A 23,538-nucleotide genomic window follows, 5' to 3' on the forward strand; every position below is an offset into this window, starting at 1 on the left:
CTAGAGAGCAACTCGGTGACCCCAGACACCATGTAAGGAGTGGAAGACAGCACAGGTGAGCCGCAGCTTGCTCTGGGGAGCTCACGTGCAGGTATAGGAAGGCTGCGCTGCAGGAGACCGTGGGTTGGAGCTGGAAAGAAAGCTTGCGGTGGTTGCAGGACGAGTGGCAGGCGGAGCCATCCCGGAAGTCTGGTTTGTGGCTTTGGTTCTGTGCTCTTCCGGGGTGTCTCTGAAATATGCCCAAGCAAGGGCACGTCTAGACTTTGTGGGGTCTGACACTTATATACCACCGTGGGGGAGAGAGTGGTGCTTAAGAAAAGGAATAGAAAATTAGGTACCCAAATGGATGCTTTTCTGGAATGAGAAAAGAAACCACAACAAAAAATTTCAACTCTTTAAAAAACTGGTATCTCTAAATTCAAATAACACAGTCATAATAATAGCTATTATTATTACCATATGAGTTGCCAGTGCTACAGGCAGAGGCTTATTAGCCCACTACACTGCAGCGCTGGCCCCCTGACCCACTCTTAAGTAGGTGAAAGTCTAGTCCTAGTTGGGGCGCTGGTTCTGTCCCAGTTGCTCCTCTTCCAGTCCAGCTCTCTGCTGTGGCCCCGGAAGGCAGCGGAGGATAGCCCAAGTGCTTGGGCCCTGCACCCGCATGGGAGACCAGGAGGAAGCACCTGGCTCCTGGCTTTGGATTGGCGCTGCGCGCCAGCCATAGCAACCATTTGAGGGGTGAACCAACAGAAGGAAGACCTTTCTCTCTGTCTCTCTCTCTCACTGTCTTAACTCTGCCTGTCAAAAATAAATAAATAAATAAATAAATAAAAAGTTTTGACAGCTTGGGGTATATCCTGCCAGGCCCCCCCCTTTTTTTTTTCTTTTCATTAAACACATTAACTGTCTTTATACATTAGGCCTTCTCTCCTTTTCTTAATGGCTGTATGACATTCCATGGCATTGTGCATTTCTGAACATGTTTGTTGAGCACTTGTTCTTCACACTGTGCTAAACCCTAAGGGTGTAATGGTGTGAGATAAGCAGTCTTGGTCCTCATAGAACACATATACTTGAATGGGTAAGGCAGATGTTTTTGCTAAATTTATCACACAAATTTAATTGCAACCACGGGAGGTGTGTAGGAAAAGCTTGTAGTGCTGTGAGCATATTTTATAGGGGATCCTTCAGGATACAGATATAACATAATGACTTAAATACTTAAGTATCTTACTAGTGGACACCTTTTTCTGTTGTGCAGCAATAAATCTATGGATGTTATTTTGTATATGATAAACCTGTACTAGTGAAGTGAATGCGTTTCAGTCTTTGATGGGTGTTACCACATTATTCTCAAAGGTTTTGTTAATTTTCATTGGGAAATAAAGTCTTTAATTAGTTTTTTACTTATTTTTTTGTTTGACAGAGTTAGTGAGAGAGAGACATAGAGAAAGGTCTTCCTTTTTCCGTTGGTTCACCCCCCAAGTGGCCATTACAGCCGGCGCATCGCGCCGATCCAAAGCCAGGAGCCAGGTGCTTCTCCCGGTCTCCCACGCGGTGCAGGGCCCAAGCACTTGGGCCATCCTCCACTGCCTTCCTGGGCCACAGCAGAGAGCAGGGCCCAAGCACTTGGGCCATCCTCCACTGCCTTCCTGGGCCACAGCAGAGAGCTGGACTGGAAGAGGAGCAACTGAGACTAGAACCTGGCGCCCATATGGGAAGCCGGTGCCGCAGGTGGAGGATTAACCAAGTGAGCCATGGCGCCGACCCCTTTAAATAGTTTTAAACAGTTTCATTGTGTAGGGCTCATTCTCTGTGTGTACTTTACTATAGGAAAGAGGAGGAGGAGCGGAGGCGTCGTGAAGAGGAAGAGAGAGAACGTCTGCAAAAGGAAGAAGAGAAACGCAGGCGAGAGGAGGAGGAACGGCTTCGACAGGAAGAGGAGGAGAGGAGGCGAGTAGAAGAAGAGAGACTTCGGTTGGAGCAGCAAAAGTAAGCTTATATTTAAAATGAGAACTAGACGACCACACTGTTGTCCCCTGAGATTTTACTGTTATGTGCCTTAGAGTAATTGTGTGAGTTGTATGACTGCGAGGTTAGAGAGTCCATATTGGCTAGTGCTTGATTTATTAGCCAAGAGGGCCTTATCTTAAGCATCATTTGGTTGCAAAAGGAGGAACATACTAGAAAGATTCAGAATCCAGAGATTGCTTGGGTGTGCTCTGAGTCACTGGACCCACGTGATCTCATCTTTACTTCCATTTGCCGCCTTATTCCTGTTCTCTACAAATTGTCACACTCTGTTTAGGTATATACAAGGCTGTCTGAGCCTGGATTTATTTGGTGTGTTTCCATACGTTTGACAGAGACTGGCTAGAATCTGAGAGACCCAGTTAAATTCTGAGGACAGAGAATCCTGTTGACCTGATCTGTATCAAGTATCCATCTCTAGTCCATGGTACAGTACTTGAAGGCCAAGTATTTATTCAGTAATGACTGAGAGCAGCTGTCCCAGGAGAGTCTGGGTCTTCAAGGGGGAGCTATGAGTACAAGGAGGAAGTGATTAGCATCTGTAACAAGGCCTGGTATACAAGGTAAACCAGAGAACATGAGGGTCCATTGGATTTGCTTCATTATTTTTGGATAGTTCTTCCGGAGAAGCTTCAGACTGATCCAGAGCCACCTGCACTTAGGATAGACACTATGATTGCTCTCTTTCAGGACTGGGATACCCTAGGTAGACAAATTATGCTGTATTCAGGAGGTATGATTGATACTGTGTTACCTGGCCATCAGTGGATACCTTTGAGCTCTTTCTTAAGGTGGTCACATTACTGGGTTAAGCACATGTGGTTCTTCTATGAAAGAAAATAAAGAATTTTATTAGTTTATCAAAATTAAATCAGACTTTAAATGAAATAGTACCGATGCTCAAATTTTCACTGGCTTTATACTAACCAGGGCTGCCCACTTGCAGCAGTTTTTCTTTCTGCGTTAAGTAGAGAAGCCATGAACAACAGTTATATCCCTCCTTTCTGCCATGTGTGACAACCGTTATCTTGCAGTAGTGCAAACACTGGACCAGACATCCTGCATTCGAATGCTGGCTCTGGCATCTGCTTGTAGTATAACCTTAGCCAAGTCATTGAGCCTTAATGAACCTCAACGGTTTGTTGTGAGGAGCAAATAGGTTAGGATGTGTAAATGCTTTGAACGTGGTATGCCACTTAGTAAGGGCACAGAGTTAGATGTGTTCTTAGTACTGTCCGCCTCAGATTTTCCTTAAAAAAAAAAAAAAAAAAAAAACTAAAAACTTAGAGTAAGTTTATTTTCTTAAATCTTCCTTCAGGGCTTGGGACACATGCTGGTTGGTATACATCTCTAGCTTAGATATTTTTAAGAGTGACAAACCATAGCAATAAATAATGACATTTTATTTTGTCATTAACAGTCTCCTGTAGTCAGACTAGTATATGTTTTTTAATGTTTTTAGGCAGCAGATAATGGCAGCTTTAAACTCCCAGACTGCCGTGCAGTTCCAGCAGTACGCAGCCCAACAGTATCCAGGGAACTACGAACAGCAGCAAATTCTCATCCGCCAGTTGCAAGAGCAACACTATCAGCAGTATATGCAGCAGTTGTATCAAGTCCAGCTTGCACAGCAACAGGTATGGTAGACACCCCCAGAATTCAGCCTTAGAGAAGGCTTTTAGTTTCATTGAAACTCAAGTTCTTTCTAGCAGTTGCCAATTAATTTTGCATTAGCTAGCTTCTAAGGTATAAAATAACTTTTAGATGGTCTTTTAAGCAGACTTTCGCATTGCACTGGCAATTACAAGAGAAAATAAACACTACTGAAGCAGCAAATGATGTAGCCATTCTCTTAAGGGTTTGGGGGAGTGGTAGGGGCCAGGTTTCATTACTGGGAGTCTGGCATAGATTCTGATAGTGGTGCTAGAACCTGAGGGCCTGGGAGGCTGGGCTTGGTGGAAGGACTCCCCTCCCCACAGCCCATGGGCCATTTTGGCAGAGCTATGGTAGGTCCATTTTGACTTGTATAGGCACCATGGCTGGACAGTGCTCACCACAACACTTTAGTATTCCTCCTCCAGCTCCCTACCACCACAAATAGGAGAGGATGGTTTGTGCTGAAAGAACAATGGAACTAGGGGTCTGGAAACACTTGGATTCTGTTGTAGCTTTGCTTTAATCTTGTTTAGTTACTGTTGCTCTTATTTTTCTTCTACTTTGTAGGAATAGAATATAAATCAAGGTACCTGTCCTATTAACCTCACAGGACTATCAGAGGAATATAAAATAAGTTATTCTGTGAAAATGATCTGTATACATAGAGGACACCGATTTTACATTCATCTTTTACAGCCTCTGTAAATGGCCTCTTTTAAAAGTACTTACTTTATTGAAAAGGCAGAGAGAGAGAGAGAGATCTTCCATTTGCTAGTTCATTCCCCAACTGCCTATAACAGCAGGGGGCTGGGCCAGGCTGGAGCCAGGAGCCAGAACTCTATCTTGTCTCCCTGGTGGATGGAAGGGATCCAAGTACTTAAGCCATGATCCGCTGCCTCCCAGGAACATGAGCAGGAAGCTGGATTGGAAGCACAGAGGAGCTGAGACTTGAACCAGCACTGTCATATAGGATGCAGGCGCCCCAAGCAAAGGCTTAACCCACTGTGTCCACGTTGTCTGCCTCATAAATGGTCTCTTAAACTTAACCTAAGTTTATTTAAATTTCACATACAGGTAGTTATCACCTATCAGAAAATCTGAGTGAAAAACAATGGTACAGTATAGTTACTCAGCATTTCTTGTTATATGAAATATTTTTTGCTTTTGCCACATTCTTTAAATCCCTTGAAAATGTGTATTCTTACCTAAAATACCTTTTTCTTTGAATCTTCGGCATCAGTGTGAAGGTAAAAGCACTGCAGGTTTTGTGTAATCTACAAGAGGAGGAAAAGGATGCGCAACGAGAGTTCATTCAAGATCAGTGGTATTTTTGAGGGTTTTATCCTCTGTCCTCTTCAGCCTGTTTCTGCTGCATCATGCCATTTCCCTTTGCTGCTTGGGTACACTCTGAGATAAATTTTAAATAGGGTAGTTCATACACTGTCCTGTTCATAAGTCGCTCTCACTTTAATCAGAAGAATGTCAAGTAGGGCAAAACTAAGAATCCTTGAAATACTTGGAAAGCCATAATTGAGACTAGTACAAACTCAGCTAATCAAATTGATTGGTCGCCTCTGGGAAGAGAGGACAGATAATAAGAAAAGGAACTTCAGTCCTATAAAGTATTAATGTAATTAATTATTATATTTATATATTATATTTACATATATTAATGCGATTATTATACTTATATTAATATAAAGTATTAATGTAAATATTGAACAAAATTCAAGTACTTGGGTCTTTGCCACCCATGTGGGAGATTCGACTCAAGTTCCTAGCTCCTGACTTTCAGTGTGGCCCAGCCCTGGCCATTGTGGGCATTTGGGGAGTGAACCAGCAGATGGGAAATCAGTCACTATCTCATAGCTCACTCGCTCTCAAATTTCTCAATGTAGAAAAGAGAATATGTAGGGGCCAGTGCTGTGGCATAGTGGGTAAAACCACCGCCTGCAGTGCCGGCATCCCATAGTTCGAGTCCAGGCGGCTCCACTTCTATGGCCTGGGAAGGCAGTGTAAGATAGCCCAAGTACTTGTGGCCCTGCCCTTCACGTGGGAGACCGAGAGGAAGCTCTTGGCTTCAGATCGGCACAGCTCCAGCCATTGCGGCCAACTGGGGAGTGAACCATTGGATAAAAGACCTCTCTCTTTCTCTCTGCCTCTCCTTCTCTGTGTAACTCTTTCAAGTAAATAATCTTTTTTTTTTTTAAATGAGAATATGTAAATAAATCAGTCTGTTATATGTAGATGCACATTTTGGGCAGTGGAGTTAAACAGAAGTTTGTTCATTCTGCTAAAGAACTTCTAGAAAGGCTTAGTGGAGAAGGACCATGTTTTATTTCCTGTCTTATTCAGTAAATGTTCTGAACATGCTGACTTGTTTTGGTTGTATGCACTTTTTATGGAACCTGGCACTCTTTGTGGAAAATTAATGTTAAAGTTACTGAAAATGTAGGCCATGGGAGAGGGTGATTTAAAATCTTATGTGTATTACTAGCCTGGGCTAGCAGGAGATAGGTGTTGCTGTTCATATATGTAATTGGCTTGTAAAGGATGTGTGCAGATGTGCCAAAATGACAGTATCCCTAAGCCATATACTAAAGGCTTTATATATTTCTTAAAGTAGAGTGAGTATATATTTAATTATAACTTGGTGTTACTTTAGAAATTTACCCAAATACTCAACAGCAGAATATTCTATGGCGGCACACAAAAAAATTAGAATTATGTGACCCTGTGGATAAACCTTATAAAAATAGTGCTGAGGGGCTGGCGCTGTGGCATAGTGGGTAAAGTCTCTGCCTGTAGTGCCTACATCCCATATGGGTGCCAGTTTGAGTTCCAGCTGCAGCACTTCCGATCCAGCTCTGCTGTGGCCTGGGAAAGCAATAGAAGATAGCCAAGTCCTGGGGACCCTGCACCTGTGTGGGAAACCCAGAAGAAGCTCCTGGCTTCAGATCAGCCCAGTTCTGGCTGTTGTGGCCATTTGGGGAGTGAACCAGTAATGAAAGGTCTTTCTCTGTCTCTCACCTCTCTCTCTGCTTCTAACTCTGCCTTTCAAATAAATAAATATTTTAAAAATAATAGTGCTGAATGAAAAAAGCCAGACATAGAGGAGCATATACACCAGTCAGCCATTTGCAGGCAGAGATCTATAGTGTTACAAGTCAGAATAATGTACCCTTGCAGGAAAGTGTCTGGAAAGGGGTCCCATGGAGGATTCAGGGATGCTGATGTCTTGATCTGGTGTTGAGTACATGGAGATTTTTAATTTATGAAAATTGGTCAAGTGGTATAATTTATGATTTGCATTTTTCTTATACATGTGTTATAGTTCAGTTTTTTTAAAGATTTATTTGAAAGGCAGAATTAGAGATCTTCCATCCACTAGTTCATTCTCCAGATGGCCATAACAGCCAGGGCAGTGCTGTCCTGAAGCCATAAAGCCAAGAGCTTCTTCTGAGTCTCCCACATGGGTACAGAGGCCCAAGCACTTGGGCCATCTTCAGTTGTTTTCCCAGGCCATTAGCAGGGAGCTGGATTGAAAGTATAGCAGCTGAGACTCGAACCTGGGCCCATATGGGATGCTGGCACTGTAAGTGGAGGCTTAACCTGCTACACCACAGCACTGGTCCCTATAGTTATTAATTCTTGACTTAGAATGAGAATGTAAAGAAGGAAAAAAAAAAGAATTGGAATGTTTTTGTTGTCTTATTTTGACTTGGGACATTTTGATTTAATATTTGTGGACATAGACATTTTAATAACTGTAAACTGATGAGTTTTCATTGAAAATATTTTTACTTTAAAATTTTTTTTATAAAGGTTTATTTACTTATTTAAAAGGCAGAGTTACAGAGAGGTCTTCCATCCTCTGGTTCACTCCCCAGATGGCTGTATCAGCCAAAGCTGCACCAATCCAAAAGCAGGATCCAGGAGCGTCTTCCAGGTCTCCTATGCAGGTGCAAAGGCCCAAGGACTTGGGCCATCTTCCACTGCTTTCCCTGACCATAGCGGAGAGCTAGATGGGAAGTGGAGCAGCCAAGACTCGAATTGGCGCCCATAATGGGATGCTGGCACTGCAGGTGGCGGCTTTACCTGCTATGCCACAGTGCTGGCCCTTTATAAAAAAATTTTTTTTTAAATTTATTTATTTACTAGAGAGGCAGAGTTATAGACAGAAAGATCTTCCATTCACTTGTTCACTCCCCAAATGGCCACAATGGCCGAAGCTGGGCCAACACACGGATGCAGGGACCTGAGCATTTAGGCCAGCTTCTGCTTTCTCAGGCCATCGGCAGGAAGCTGGATCAAAAGTGGTGGAGCCAGGACTTGAACCAGCTGCCACATGGGATACTGGTGCCTCAGGTGGAGGCTTAACCTACTACACCACGGCGCAGGCTCTCACTTCTCCCCCCACCACACACACTTTTTTTAAAAAATTTATTGATTTAAAGGCAGAGTTACAGAAAGAGGTCTTCCATCCGCTGGTTCACTCCCCAGATGGCCACAATGGCCGGAGCTGGGCCCATCTGAAGCCAGGAGCTTCTTCTGGCTCTCCCATGGGGGTTCAAGGCCCCCAAGGACTTGGGCCATCTTCTGCTGCTTTCCTTGCCATAGCAGAGAGCTTGATCAGAAGAGGAGCGGCTGCGACTAGAAATGGCATCTATATATGGGATGCCAGCACTGCAGGTGGCAGCTTTACCTACACCCAGTTGGCCTCTATTTTTGTCTATATTAAAATAATTATCCATATTCGATTTGTTGGTTACTTTAGAGGCCCATCATCACATTTTACTGGTTACAGCTTCTGCCTTTATGAATTGCCTTTTCTGACCATTTGTTTCTACCAAGTTTAATTTTCCTAATTCAATTTTTATGTATTTGAATTTTATCAAGGTAGTTTTCTCCCTTCAATTTTAATACATGTAACTGTGTCCAGATTTTTGTATTTAATGGTTTTACATAGGGTTTATTATTCTAATTTTTCCTGGTTAGTTTTTCTAGTGATTCTCAGATCATAGAAATGTAATACCTGTAGTTGTCCACATTCATTTTCAGCCATCAGTTTGATATTAGACAACTCATAGATAGGATAAAAACTTACAAAAGTTTATTAATTTCTTGGAGGAGAGTACTTGGGTTGGGCACAAGCATGGAGGCAGAGTGCACACCAAGACAAGTGTCCCATTTGTCAGCAATCCTGGTCAGCATATCTTCACTATTTCTTGATTTGTAGGCAGCATTACAGAAACAACAGGAAGTAGTAGTGGCTGGGGCCTCTTTACCTACATCTTCAAAAGTGAATGCAACTGTATCCAGTGATATGATGTCAGTGAATGGACAGGCCAAAACCCACACTGACAACTCTGAAAAAGAACTTGAACCAGAAACTGCAGAAGAAGCCCTGGAGAATGGACCAAAAGGTATGGCATGGCTATGTGTTCTTGTAATTCACACTCTGAAGGACCAATGTCAGGAAGTCGGGTTAACTAGTTTTTGAGAGCAATTACAGATCTGTTGAGAACTGAGAACTTTTTATTTTATTTATATTTTTTTGAGTCAATCTGATGCTTCTGGTGACCCTTAGTGCAGAAGAATAAGTCAGATGTCTTTTATATATATTGATTCTCCATTGCCATGTAGCAAAATTATACCCAAATTAGTAGTTTTAAATAATGAACGCTGCTGTTTCACACCACTTCTGAGGGCCAGTAGTTTAGCTCAGTGTTTTTGGCTGAAGCTGGTTGTGTGAAGGCTTCATTGGAACTCGAGAACCTGCTTTCAAAATGGGTCCATTACATGGCTGGCAGGTTGGTGCTGGCTCCTGGCAGGAGACATTAGTTCCCTGCCCTGTGAAGTCTTTCCATAGCACTGCTTATGTGTCTTTAACTCAGAGTGGCTGGCTCCCGCAGGGCATATAACCCAAAAGAGAATAAGGCAAAAGTGGTGGTGTCCTTTATGCCCTGGTTTTTGAGGTAAAACATCAGCATTTCCACTGTATTATATCAATCACACTTACCTCACAGGTGCATGAAGACCCCAAGGGTGAGGGCCACTGGGGGGCTATGTTGATTTTTTGAGATTAAGGTACCATGTTACTCAGAAGATAACTTAGCAGCTCATGCATCCATTCAGTAACTAGTTGAAGGTTTTCTGAGTGCTAGGGGTGTAGTGGTGAAATAGAGTCACACACATAACATGAACATTTTACTAAGCACAAAGATGGAGAGGTACATTATAGTATATGAAGGAGGCCTCCCTGAGGAAGGGACAGCTGAACTGCGAGATTTGAAGCCAGAGTGCAGGCATTAACTAAATACGGAAGAAGACAACAGCATCTCAGTGACTGGTCAGGAATGGTAGTGTGGTTCATTAAGAAATTTGGTTTCAGAAATCTTTGTCTTTAATACTATTAACATAAAACAGCTTCAGAAAAGACCTTGAAATCCTTTTTTTTTAGTCCCTAGAATTTTGGGATATTCAGAGCTTGAGACAAAGATTCATTTTCTTCCAGTTAGAGAGTTTCCAACGTCATTCTTAAATCCTCATACATCATTAGAATATTAGAAAAGTCACTCTTAAGATTGTGGATTACATTTCTTACTTGAATTGGTTTGATGACTCCAAGCACCTGTGACATTGTTAAATTAGTAATCTGGGAGAGAGACTAATGGGAGGGCTTTTCTGTTTCTCTAACCAGACTGTGTTATACATGGAACCTAAGTACAGCTGGGCAAGTGGTACTATGCAGTGTTGTTGCCTTTCTCTTTAGCTTTTGTAATTCCTGTTGCCTTTAGAATCTCTTCCAGTGATAGCAGCTCCATCCATGTGGACACGACCCCAGATCAAAGACTTTAAAGAGAAAATTCGGCAAGATGCGGATTCTGTGATTACAGTGGGCCGAGGAGAAGTGGTCACAGTTCGAGTTCCTACCCATGAAGAAGGATCCTATCTCTTTTGGGAATTCGCTACAGACAATTATGACATTGGGTTTGGGGTGTATTTTGAATGGACAGACTCTCCTAACACTGCTGTCAGCGTGCATGTCAGTGAGTCCAGTGATGACGACGAGGAGGAAGAAGGTAGAACCATTGTCCCTATTCAGCAGCTGCTGGGTTGTATGCTGACAGAAATGAAGTTTTGCTTTCTGATTAACACTTCATGGACAGGGAACAGCCTCTTCATTAGTAGGACCTAGGCTGAAGTGGTTGTGAGAGAAGCCAGCCTCCTATAGAAAGACTGGTCTCTGAACATGAATTTTTCTTAATTCCAGGAAAGTCTGTTAGGCAATTTGTAATTTTATGCTTTCTGAATGCCATTTCACTTCCAGCTTTGTGTATTGAAAAGCCAAACATACAAGATCATTTTGAAACTTTTTAAAGGAACAAGTAAGAATTTGTCAATCCTGTAATTTATCTGAATTTGTATTTTTTACACAAGTGTACTTTCCAAAGTTTGTGGAAAATATAATTAGAAGTGTGAGTTTATTTTGGAGCTTTCTAGAAGTGAACATACCTTTGTCCCATTTGAATGTTGAGCTCACAAGTTGCATTTATACATATACCTTAGGAGGCTATTATACCATTTTATTGGGAGTCCTTTAGATTTGATTTCAAGTGAAAGAAGGGTACAATTTTTTGTTGCTTATTTGGTTTAGTTTTTTTCCTTCCTTGAAAGGTAGAAGAGATCATTTTCTGTGATGAAGTAGGATGGTGTAACCCCTCCTCCTGTGGGTTTTTAAAACTTTATTTTAAATGAACCTCTATTTATTTGAAAGGCAGGATCTTCCTTCTTACTGCTTCACTCTCTAAATGCCTGCAACAGCTGGAACTAAGCCAGGCCATTCCTCATCCTGTTTTTATTTTTTACTGTTTCCACATTCCAAGTCTTTGTTTAAATTGATAAAAGGTGCTTTTGTTCATCTATATCAGTAGTCCTCAGTTTTGCAGATTTTTGAATTTTGAATTTAGGGGGCTTTTTAAAAAGGTTTATTTGAAAGGCAGAGTTGCAGAAAGAGTGGTCTTCCATCTGCTGGTTCACTCCCTAATGGCCACAACAGCCAGAGCTGAGCTGATCCAAAGCCAGGAGCTTTTTATGGGTCTCCCATATATGTTCAGGGGCCCAAGCACTTGGGCCATCTTCTTTTGCTTTCCCAGGCCATGGGAGAAAGGTGGATCAGAAGTAGAGTAGCCAGGACACGAACTGGTGCTAATATGCAGGCAGTGGCTTTACACACTGTGCCACAATGCCAGCCATCAAAATTTGAATCTTGAGCTAATGGATTAGAATATTTCACATAGATTTTTTTAAAAAAAGCTTAGAAAGCATATGTACAGGGAAGAAACAAATCTTCCATCCACTGGTTTACTCCCCAATGACCACAATACCCTGGCTTGGGTCAGGCTAGAGCCAGAAGCCAGGAACTCCATCTGGGTCTCCCATGTGGATAGCAGAAACCCAGGTACTTGGGTCATCATCTGGTGCCTCCCAAGCTCATTAGCAGGAAGCTGGATTGGAAGTAGAGGAGCTAGGACTTGATTCCAAGCACTTTGACATGGGATGTTGTATCCCAAGCGGCAGCTTAACCTGCTGTGCCACAAATCTTGCCCTCCGTGGATGTAGGCAATAGTGAACGTTTTGAATGGCTCTTTACTTCTCATTTGCATGTGAAAGGTGTTTAATTATAGGTATTATTACAGGTTTTTTTTAAAGATTTATTTTTTACTTGAGAGTCAGAGTTACGAGGAGGGGAGAGGGGAGGAGAGGCGAGGAAGGGAAAGAGGTCTTCCATCCAATGGTTCACTCCCCAATTGGCCGCAACAGCTGGAACTGCGCTGATCCGGAGCCAGGAGCTTCCCCCGGGTCTCCCACGCGGGTGCAGGGGCCCAAGGACTTGGGCCATCTTCTACTGCTACCCCAGGCCATAGCAGAGAGATGGATCGGAAGAGGAGCCCGTATGGGATGTTGGCACTTCAGGCCAGGGCGTTAACCCGCTGTGCCACAGCACCAGCCCCTGTATTATTACAGTTTTAAAGCAGACCTGATTTGGACCTACTTTTATAAAATCTACACTTAAGTTTTATTTGAAATGCAGTTACAGAAAGAGAGGTCTTCCATTGTCTGGTTCAGGCCCCACATGGCCACCAACAGCTGGAGCTGGTCCAGTCCAAAGCAAGGAGCATGGAACTCCATCCAGATCTCCCACGTGGGTGGCGGGCCCAAGTACTTGGAGCATTTTCTACTGCTTTCCCATACACATTATCAGGGAGCTTAGTTGGAATATATGGTGCCAGCATCACAGGTGGTGGCTTAATCTGCTCTACCACAACCAAGATTTTCTTAATTTTTATCTAATGTTCCAGGATGCCACATTATAGTTGGTTTATCTCCTGAAACTCCTCTAGACTGTGAGGTTATCTTAAATTCCTTACAGCGGTTATTGACTAGTGTCAACACCAGAATGCCACCCTGCCATATTTTAAACCTGAAAGTTTTGCACTTCGTATTCCCTTGATCCATTTGAGGGTGTTTATATTTAATGTTAAACTGAGACTTTTAAGTTGGCTCATACTTTTTTTTCTTTCCTGTAGATTTCTTTCTTTCTTTCTTTCTTTCTTTCTTTTTCTTTTTTTTTTTTTTTTTTTTTTGACAGGCAGAGTGGACAGTGAGAGAGAGAGAGAGAGAGACAGAGAGAAAGGTCTTCCTTTGCCGTTGGTTCACCCTCCAATGGCCGCCGTGGCCGGCGCACCGCGCTGACCCAATGGCAGGAACCAGGTGCTTCTCCTGGTCTCCCATGGGGTGCAGGGCCCAAGCACTTGGGCCATCCTCCACTGCACTCCCGGGCCACAGCAGAGAGCTGGCCTGGAAGAGGGGCAACCGGGACAGAATCCGGCGCCCCTCCTGTAGATTTCTAAAGGTATTTTTTCCCTTAACTGTATTACAGTTTATAGAACTATTATTGGGAATATTTAAAATCAGAGCTTATTTTTTGCCATTGGATCTTCTCTGGTCACACTAAGAGCACCGAAAGGAAGAGCCATCATAAGTTACTTTACTTCCTAAGACAAGGGGACTCTTATAGTTGTGAAGGAGAGGATCAGAGCAACATTTCCCTGGTTCTTACTCAGAGGAGCGAGAATTAGGAATGGAATGCATACGGAAGAGGGAAGGAACTGAGGTTCAGAAATACGAGCAGTGGTGAGAGCACAGAGCAGGATAGGGAACACTTGGCTTAATTATTACATGCTGACATACATATATGTTGTAGAACGGTTTGAAAGAATTCCTAATAGGCAGTTTTTCAAAGACAAGAAAGTTGATTGGGCCGGCGCCGTGGCTCAATAGGCTAATCCTCCACCTTGCGGCGCCGGCACACCGGGTTCTAGTCCTGGTCGGGGCGCCGGATTCTGTCCCGGCTGCCCCTCTTCCAGGCCAGCTCTCTGCTATGGCCAGGGAGTGCAGTGGAGGATGGCCCAGGTGCTTGGGCCCTGCACCCCATGGGAGACCAGGAAAAGCACCTGGATCCTGGCTCCTGCCATCAGATCAGCGCGGTGCGCCGGCTGCAGCGGCAGCCATTGGAGGGTGAACCAACGGCAAAGGAAGACCTTTCTCTCTCTGTCTCTCTCTCTCACTGTCCACTCTGCCTGTCAAAAAAAATAAAAATAAAAATAAAAAATAAAAATAAAAAAAAAAAAAGAAAGAAAGTTGATTGGTGCAAATGTGGTTTTCCTGGATCTGTTCATTGACTCATCTCTCTTCTCCCTCACAGAGAATGTCACTTCTGAAGAGAAAGCCAAAAAGAATGCCACCAAGCCCCTGCTGGATGAGATTGTGCCTGTGTACCGACGGGACTGTCATGAGGAAGTGTATGCCGGCAGCCACCAGTATCCAGGGAGAGGAGTCTATCTCCTCAAGTTTGACAACTCCTACTCCTTGTGGAGGTCAAAGGCAGTCTACTACAGAGTCTATTATACTAGATAAAGGTGTTACTTCAGAGTCTGGAGGCTAGGGTTGGGCAGAAGATGGCATTTGATTTGGAAATTTCTTGACTTTTGTGGATGGAACATTAGAGTCAATGTTTATCCTATTGATTTTGGTCTGATACTTTGTGAACTCTTGTTGGGAGTGAGGATTTCCATAAGGCGCTTTAGCATCAACTCTTTGGGTTCAAAGGGATTCCTCAGACTCCTCCAGCCCTCAGGTGCTGATCAACAGAGTCACTAGTGGATGCTGAAGTTACATGAGCTACATATTAACTGTTTAAAGTCTCCAAAATAAAACATCCCAACATTGACCCCACCTGGCTGATGGTTAGTCCCTTGCTGCCTGCTCCATGTGTTTTAAGAGAGCCCGTAGTTACAGTACCCTTGACTTTGAAATTGTACGTGCAGCTTTGAGTGAAGGTCACCATTTTTAAAATTTAAATACTGAAGACCTCACAGATGAGAAAAAAATTACATCAATTTAATCTTGCTCTGAATAACTCAGATTGTTTCAGCCTTTGGTGTGACTTTAATTTAGAGTTATATTACAGAGGATTATTTTCTAAGATAATCTTAAACTCAGACGTTCAACCCCATAGATAATTGAAATATCAAGATATGTGGAACACCTCAAATATTCTCCTTGGGGAACCTGCACAGACTCTCAGGCCTTGTCTCTTCATTGGTTTTCATACTACCAGGAGCAAACAAACTTCACTTTTGTTTTGTCTTTAGACAGCATCTCAAATTGAAACTGTTTGCTATACAAAGCTTACAGTTAAGGACTTTATAAATTCAAATTGGCACCTACTGAATTAGAAAATATTTAAATATATTCATATAAAATATGAATTAGAAATATTTAAATATAATTGATTGTATGGGGAATAGCATTGCACTAAAATGGAAATCACTGCCAGAGCCGGCCCACTCTCTCCATTTGTACTACTACTTAAGCACTAACCCTCCATGCTTACAGCTTGGAATTACTTATTAGAATTGGAAGTACATATGCCCATGTTTAAATTTTATAGCTTTAATCTATATTATGTCTTCACTGATGGAAAGAGGTACATCTTTGTTTTCTTTACTGAAAACAAATACGGATTAATTGCCTCAAATTTGTATAAATGATTGGCTAGAGATTGAGAAGGGTGGGTGGTATAGATAGAAAAATGACAAAGATGGCAGTATATACTTAATGTTATGTTATTACTGAAAGACTTAGATTTTTAAAATTTCAAATTGTAAGTCACTTCCTGTAGTAGGAGGGTTTCCATTGATTAGCTGCAGTAGACACAGTTCACTACAAATGGGCTGTTGGGGTTTGTGTGCTGCATTTATTTCTATTTTTTAATACCTGGTTTTGTATGTACCTAACTGTTTTCTTTTTGTTGTCCAGAAACTGGATTATTTTCTCCTTAGCAGTGCTTACTTTGTGTTTAATTTTGATTGAAAAGTAGTCCCAGATCACAGGGGTCCTCACTGTTACATCCAAAACATTTGTTAGGTTGTCTGACAGCTCTCATGTACATATGGTATAGGAACCACAGAGTTAGGTATTTCCTGGCTTTTTTTTTATGAGAAAAATACTGTATTTAAAATGTAAAATAAACTTTTAAAAAGCAGGCACTAATAATATATATTTCTTCCAGCCTTTGATTACAGATTTGTCCTTGCACATGTTAAGATGAATTATCTTCTAAAAATATCATTGTTCTTGGGAGCAGTATATGTTACTTTACATAGCAGCAGTACCTGTCACGTGTTCATGTCAGAACATTTTTGGTTTTAAACTTTTTTATTGCCTTTGGCTGTTGATTAGTACAGTACAAGTGCGATTTCAAAAAGATCTTGAAAATAATATATTTAATCAATTAAAATGTTTATCTGTAACTTGTTGATGTTTCATTAATATAGTTACTCTCTGAAGCACTGGTACAGTACTTCATTATTTAGGTAGGGTAAGAAGAAACGTTTTAAATCATCTGCTGTGGGATTTTTTTGTTTGTCTGGTTTGGTTTTTACACAGCACATCAGATCTGTAGTGTTTTGAAAAGGAACCAGTTAGTGGGGGGATACTCTGTTTATCTGGTTTTTGCTGTGAGTTAAAATAGATTTAAAATTTTCCAGAATTCTTGATGCAGATGAAAGCACTGACTTTGTTTACTGCAGATGACTGGGTCATAAAATGGCCTGCGCCACCAAGGGCAGAGTGCACCTGTTGAAGTGCGGAGACAGCCCGTCTGTCTCTCCCAGGGCATGGCCACCTCTCAGCCAGGCTGGCAGGGAGGGCCAGGGAGCCAGGCACGAGAAGTGACCCACTGGTTGGCTTGCAGGGTTTTTATTTTTTTTTCCCTTGAAATTTGGAGAGACAAATGAGAGGTGGTCATTTTGGTATTCCTGCTGGGTGGCGTGCCATAAAGCCAGACTCAAGAACAGTTGAGGAGGGGTGGGCATTGTGGAGCAGTAGGTTAAGCCTCCTACCACGATGCCAGCATCCTGTTTGAGTGCCAGTTTGAGTCCCAGCTCCCTGCTAATGCACCTGGGAAGGCAGTGGAAGATGGCCCAAGTACTGGGAACCATGCAGCCTGCCTGGATCGAGTTTTAGGTTCCTGGCTTCAGCCTGGCCCAGCCCTAGCCTTTGTGGCCATTTGGGGAGTGAACTGGTGAATGGAAGATCTCCCATCCCCTGTAACTCTGCCTTTCAATAAAAAAGCCAATCTTTTAAAAAGACAAAAGGGAGAGCTGTTGATGTGAGCACATGTTGGAAACCTTGTTGCTTGGTGTTGACCCTGTGTCTTACAAAGAGAAGCAACCAGTGTAATAAATGATTGTTAATAATTCGTTGGGGCTTAACTGGGACAGTCTAAAGCCAAAACCGTCTTTGCTTCTAGCCTCAGCTTTTTCCTCAGCTCACCACTTCAGTCAGCAACATAAAAGGGGGGTTTGTGTATCCACTTGTGATAGAACAAGTCATTTCCATTCACACTTCCAAATGTATTTGAATCACTATTGAATTCAGTTTGTCACAGGTACTTGCCTGTGATTCTTCAACTTTGTTACTGAAAAAATATTATGAGACTGAATGGTTTGTTGTCCTTCAGTACCTTACTTTGAATTTATTGAAATATTTCAAATGCTTATTATGTTCCTTGATTTGTAATGAAAGGCAGAAGCAGTACTTTGGTGTTATTAGTGAGCGTACTGCTTGCACACTGTAATTTAACTCAGGACCAGGAAACTAAGTGGGGTCACTGTACCAGAACTGACACTGGTATTTGTACTCAGGCACTCACTCTAACATGGAGTATCGACAGGAACAGTTAACTCATTTCTTGTAGCTGTATTGCAGGCTTGTCTGATTGCTCATTTCAGTCCTGTGATAAACTGAATATACTCACAAGTTTATTTCCGGAAAGAGTGAAGTACAAATTGGATTATAAATGCCTTTTTTTTTAAACCTTTCCTTAATGGCATATTTATACAATAACAATTTTTTTAAAAAATATTTATTTGGAAGAGTTACAGAGAGAAGTAGAGAAGAAGGGTCTTCCATCTGCTGGTACGCTCCCCAGATGGCTGCAACGGCTGGAGCTGCGCTGATCTGAAGCCAGGAGCTTCTTCTGGGTCTCCCACGTGGGTACAGGGGCCCAAGGACTTGGGCCGTCTTCCACTGCTATCCAGGCCATACCAGAGAGCTGGATTGGAAGAGGAGCAGCCGGGACTAGAACCAGCACCCATATGGGATGCTGGCGCTTTAGGCCAGGTCGTTAACCCGCTGCGCCACAGTGCTGGCCCCTATACAAATAACAATTTTTATACTTTTCCAAGGTCATTAATTTAAATATGTCCAGTTGAAGGTGACATTCCTTTGAGGCATGACAGAATATCAAAATGTGAGGACGTTTTTCAGAAGGTAAACATTTTAATCAGTTTTCTAAAGTCCAGCCTATGTTTGAGAACTTTTCCTGTTGGCAGGAAAAGTTGTGCCGCTGCTCAATAGGCTAATCCTCCCCCTGCAGCACTGACACACCGAGTTCTAGTCCCTGTCAGGGCGCCGAATTCTGTCCCGGTTGTCCCTCTTCCAGGCCAGCTCTCTGCTGTGGCCCAGGAGTACAGTGGAGGATGGCCCAAGTGCTTGGGCCCTGCACTCCATAGGAGACCAGGATAAGTACCTGGCTCCTGCCATTGGATCAGCGTGGTGCACCGGCCACAGCGTGCCAGCCACAGCAGCCATTGGAGGGTGAACCAACAGCAAAGGAAGACAGAAGACCTTTCTCTCTCTCTCTCACTGTCCACTCTGCCTGTTTCGTGTTGATCTATTGTGTTCCTTTAATCTGCTATGTGTTCTTCCATTGAGTGTCTCTTTGGTTAATTTTCTATTGAACATTTAGGTTCCTTCCAACATTTTGGTTATTATATTCAATGTTCCTCTTAACACACCTTCCAGCAAACCTGCATGAATTTTTTCAAGAGTGGATACTAGAGGTGGACACTGAATCATCTCTTCTTCTTAACAGGCACTGCCAAATTGTACCCAAGGGTACCTGAACTAATTTCCACCCCTACCAGCAGATACTATTTTGCTCTGTCTGATGAATGAAAAACTAAAATTTCACTGTAAGGTGTTTCCCTACTAACTAATAATAAGATTAAGCATCTTTTTAAAATTTTTATTCATACAGCAGATTTAACATATTTCATAGATAGAGAAGATAACCACACTTTCCTTCCTGAGTGCCCCTCCTTTTTTTCTCTTTTAATTTTTGCAATAACATACTTTTCATTTACTTCATACCCACAGGCTTAATGCACCAGTAACCATAGTGTTCAAGTAAAAAGTAGAAAGACCACTGTTCCCAGGAATATAAAGAAGGGCTGTAAATAATCAGTTTCATTCTTCTACATTGTTTTTCTTTACAAAAATTTATTTATGAAAGAGAGAGGGGGAGGGAAAGAGAGAGGTTCACTCCCTACACACACCAACCAGGGTTGGGCCAGACTGAAGCCTGGAGCTTTATCCACTTCTCCATGTGAGTGGCAGGGACCCAAGTACTCGGGCCGTCTTCTGCTGCTCTGCCCAGGCGATAGGCAAGGAGCTGGACTGGAAGTAGAACAGCCCGCACACAAACCAGAGCAGCATCCGTATGGGATGCTAGTGTTGCAGGTGCAAGCGTCATATACTATAAAACAAGGCTGGGCCCAAAACATTATTTGAAAGGCCAGGAGCAGGATAGACAAGGTCTCCCATAGAGGTGGCAAGGACCCACGTAGTCATGTTAGCATGGCGTGGCTGGTACTCAAACCAGCACTTCCTCTGGGATGCAAGTGTCAGAGTGGTAGCCTAACCAACCATGCTATAACACCCTTCCCTGATCATCTATTTTTATTAGTCATTTGTTATTGTCCTAAAAATGGCCTGTTGATGTCCTTAACCCGCTTTTCAGTTGGGTAATTTTTATTTGATTAGCTTTTTTAAAATGCAGTTTTGGGGCAGGCATTGTGGCACAAAGGGTTAAGCCAATACCTGTGACGCCAGCATCCCATATGGGCACTGGTCCAAGTTATTGCTGGTCTACTCCACACCCAGCTGCCTGCTGGTGCGCCTAGGAAAGCAGCAGCAGATGGCCCAAGTCCTTGGGTCCCTGCACCCATGTTACAGACATGGTTGAAGCACTTAGCTCCTGGCTCTGGCCAGCCCAGCCACAGCTTTTGAGGCCATTTGGGGAGTACAGTGGATGGAAGATCTTTGTCTCTCTGGAACTCTTTCAAATAAATAAATCTGAAGAAAACCTGCAGTTCTATGCTAGTCATCCATCATATTCATATGTGTGTATGTATGTATGTATGTTCTCCCAGAGTACTATACTACTACTCCGTTAATTACTTTAGTTTATGAGGTGGGTGTAGACTTGTGTGAATTTGGTCACACATTTTAAGTCATCAGTTTTATTATCTTCTTTTTTAATTTTGCTTATTTCCAAGTCTGGTTCTGTCCATTTATATGCTAATGTTGCACTTTGAATTACTGTACTATTGGGGCCAGAGTTGGGGCTCAGCAGCAGAGCTGGTCAGCCTGCATCATTGGCATCCCACATCCCACATCTGTGCCAGTTCAAGTCCCTGCTGCTACGGCAACAGACGATGACCCAAGTATTTTGGCTTCTATACCCACAGGGTAGACCATCTGGTTGGAGGTCCTGGCTCCTGACTTCATCCTAGCATAGCTCCAACTGTCATGGCCATTTAGGAAGTGAACCAGCAGATGGAAGATCTTTCTCTCACTTCCTCTGTCATTCTGCCTTTCAAATAAGTAGACCTTTTAAAAACTTAATATAGTTTTATATTTTCTTAATACAAAGTAAATCCTAATTTTTTTTTTTGCTAATTTTATACCTTCATTCTATAAGAATGTAATCATTAGCTTATCACATTTCATAAAAAATTCTGGGATTTACATTGGGATATCCCATTTAATTTATCAGTTCATGGTTTAGTGACTGATTTTTTTCTTCATTTATTTATTTGCAAGGCAAAGTGTTAGGGAGCTTCCATCTACTGGCTTACTCCCCAAAACCCTGCAACAGCCAGGACTGGGCCAGGCCAAACTCAAGAGGCCAGGAACTCCATCTGGGTCTCCCTTGAGGGTGGCAGGAGCTCAAGTACTTTGGCATCATCTGATGCCTTGTGGGTTCAGTAGCAGGAAGCTAGATCGGAAATGGATTAGCCAGGACTCCAGCTAGCCCTCTTGTGTCCCAAATGAGGGCTTTACCACAATGCCAGACTGAATTTTAATATGAGCTCCGACTGTCCTTTTATTTTTTACTTTTTTAAATTGATAGCTCTTCATTCTTAGATGATGTCTTCAATAGAAGAGGTGGAAAATAACAGCACTTAACAGATCTTTCCTGACATCATTAGTTAGTATTCTGGATGATCTGGGAATAGAGATAAAAACAGATTGACTGAAATAAGATCGTTTGCTTCATGCACAGGCCAAAGGAAGCTACAGGCAGGTCTGGTGGGCTCCAGCACCTCATGAAGCTCTGCCGTTCTGAGGGGTGTTTGTGTGTGTGGTTAGAAGGCGCCTTGCTGGTATCAGTCCCCGTTTCTACTTGTGCAGGGGTGGGGGACGCATGCCCAGCTTGAAGGGGGAAATTCGATTATTCCTTCAGCAAGTATTGAGTTGTCTGCCTTCATCCAGCTGCAGTATCTCTGGCTGGCAATTAGTCAAGTGTCCAGCAAAGACTCGGGCCAGAGTCTGCTGTGGGAAAAAAGTGGATTCTAGTGGACACTTAGCAGGCTGCCTTTACCAGGTGAATTATAAAATACATAACTTTGAGGCTGGCGCTGTGGCATAGCAGGTTAAAGCCCTGGCCTGCAGTGCCAGCATCCCACGCGGGTGCCAGTTCAAGTCCCAGTTGCTGCACTTTGGATTCGGTTCCCTGCTAATGCACCTGGGAAAGCAGTAGAGGATGGCCCGAGTCCTTAGGCCCCTGCATTCACGTGAGGGACCTGGAAAAAGCTCCTGGCTTAGTCACTGCCATCACTTGGGAAGTGGACCAGCAGATGGAAGACTCCCCCTCCCTCTCTGCCTCTCGCTGTAACTTGACCTTTCAAATAAATAAAATCAATCTCCAAACAATACATAACTTCAGTTAGCTTTCTCCATTACAAAACTATACACATATGTAGAAATTTAGACCATAAGAGAAAATAAAATAATAATCCTGCCACTAAGGGGTAATAGCTACCAATTGGGGGTATACTCCTGGTCTTTTTTCCAGTTGTCAATTTTGATGTAATTTGAACACACAGAAGAGCAGAGGATGCAGCATGGGTGCCTGGCACCCACCACCTGTGTGACTACATTGGCCATGTGGGGTTTTGTGCTTCAGAGCCTGTCCTGGTGCAATGTTAAGGAAAGATTCGGAGCCCTGCGTATCTTCCTGACCACCGTTGCCCTGGCTTCCTCCCAAAGATAATTTTCTCAATTTTGATGTTTGTGATCTGTTTGAATTTTTAGAACAAATATATGTTGCTAGAAAAAGCAGTTTGTATTTTTCTGCAGAATTCCTCAGAATTTTATATAAAATGATGACAGGTTTTTCCTGGTCTGCATTTTTGATGATCAGATCCATACAGCAGTACTCCGTCATACAGTTATTCTGTATCTCAGTGTAGTCATTTGATTGTTGCACACTTGAACGTTTTTCAAGGATTTCTACTGTTACAAGCATTCTTGTATGTTGCAAGGCTTTATATATTTCAAAGTAGAATTATTAAGTCATAAGCTGTGGGGATCCTCAGCTATTCTAAATAATGCAGAATGGCTCTTCACAGATTGTTTATTTTATGCCTCAGTGTTGCATGTTTCCATTCTTTGTCTATTATTCTGTCCTTTTTTTTTTTTTTTAATTTATATAAGAGGACTTTAGGGGCTGGCGCTGTGTTGTAAGGCCACTGCCTGCAGTGTGGGCATCCCATTATGGGTGCCAGTTCGAGTCCTGGCTGCTCCACTTCCCATCAAGCTCTCTGCCATGGCCAGGGAGAGCAGTAGAAGATACCCAAGTTCTTGGGCCCCTGCACCTGCATGGGAGGCCCAGAGGAGGCTCCTGGCTCTTGCCTTCAGATTGGCACAGCTCTGGCCATTTTGGTCACCTAGGGAGTGAACCAGCGCATGGAAGACCCCTTTCCCTCTCCCCCTCTCTCAACCTTTCAAATAAATAACATCTTTTTTTTTTTTGTAATGTATTTATTTGAAAGTCAGAGTTACACAGGAGAGAGAGAGAGTCTTCCATCCACTGGTTCACTCCCCAATTGGCCGCAACAGCCGGAGCTGCACTGATCTGAAGCCAGGAGC

The 23,538-nt window shown here is 42.8% G+C and overlaps 1 protein-coding gene across 1 annotated transcript in view; it reads left to right on the plus strand.

Annotated features, from left to right (window-relative positions):
- Positions 1 to 16,568, plus strand: part of ACBD3 (acyl-CoA binding domain containing 3) — a 62,674-nt gene extending 46,106 nt beyond the window's left edge. Inside the window, exons 4-8 of the mRNA XM_002717482.5 lie at positions 1,834 to 1,992; positions 3,494 to 3,668; positions 8,927 to 9,113; positions 10,488 to 10,772; positions 14,459 to 16,568. Of these exons, the coding sequence (XP_002717528.1) occupies positions 1,834 to 1,992; positions 3,494 to 3,668; positions 8,927 to 9,113; positions 10,488 to 10,772; positions 14,459 to 14,670 (1,018 nt within the window). The 3' untranslated portion in view covers positions 14,671 to 16,568. The remainder of the gene's footprint in view (positions 1 to 1,833; positions 1,993 to 3,493; positions 3,669 to 8,926; positions 9,114 to 10,487; positions 10,773 to 14,458) is intronic.
- Positions 16,569 to 23,538: the final 6,970 nt, after the last annotated feature.

The sequence above is a fragment of the Oryctolagus cuniculus genome, chromosome 13 (genome assembly GCF_964237555.1).
Source record: "Oryctolagus cuniculus chromosome 13, mOryCun1.1, whole genome shotgun sequence".
NCBI lineage: Eukaryota > Metazoa > Chordata > Mammalia > Lagomorpha > Leporidae > Oryctolagus > Oryctolagus cuniculus.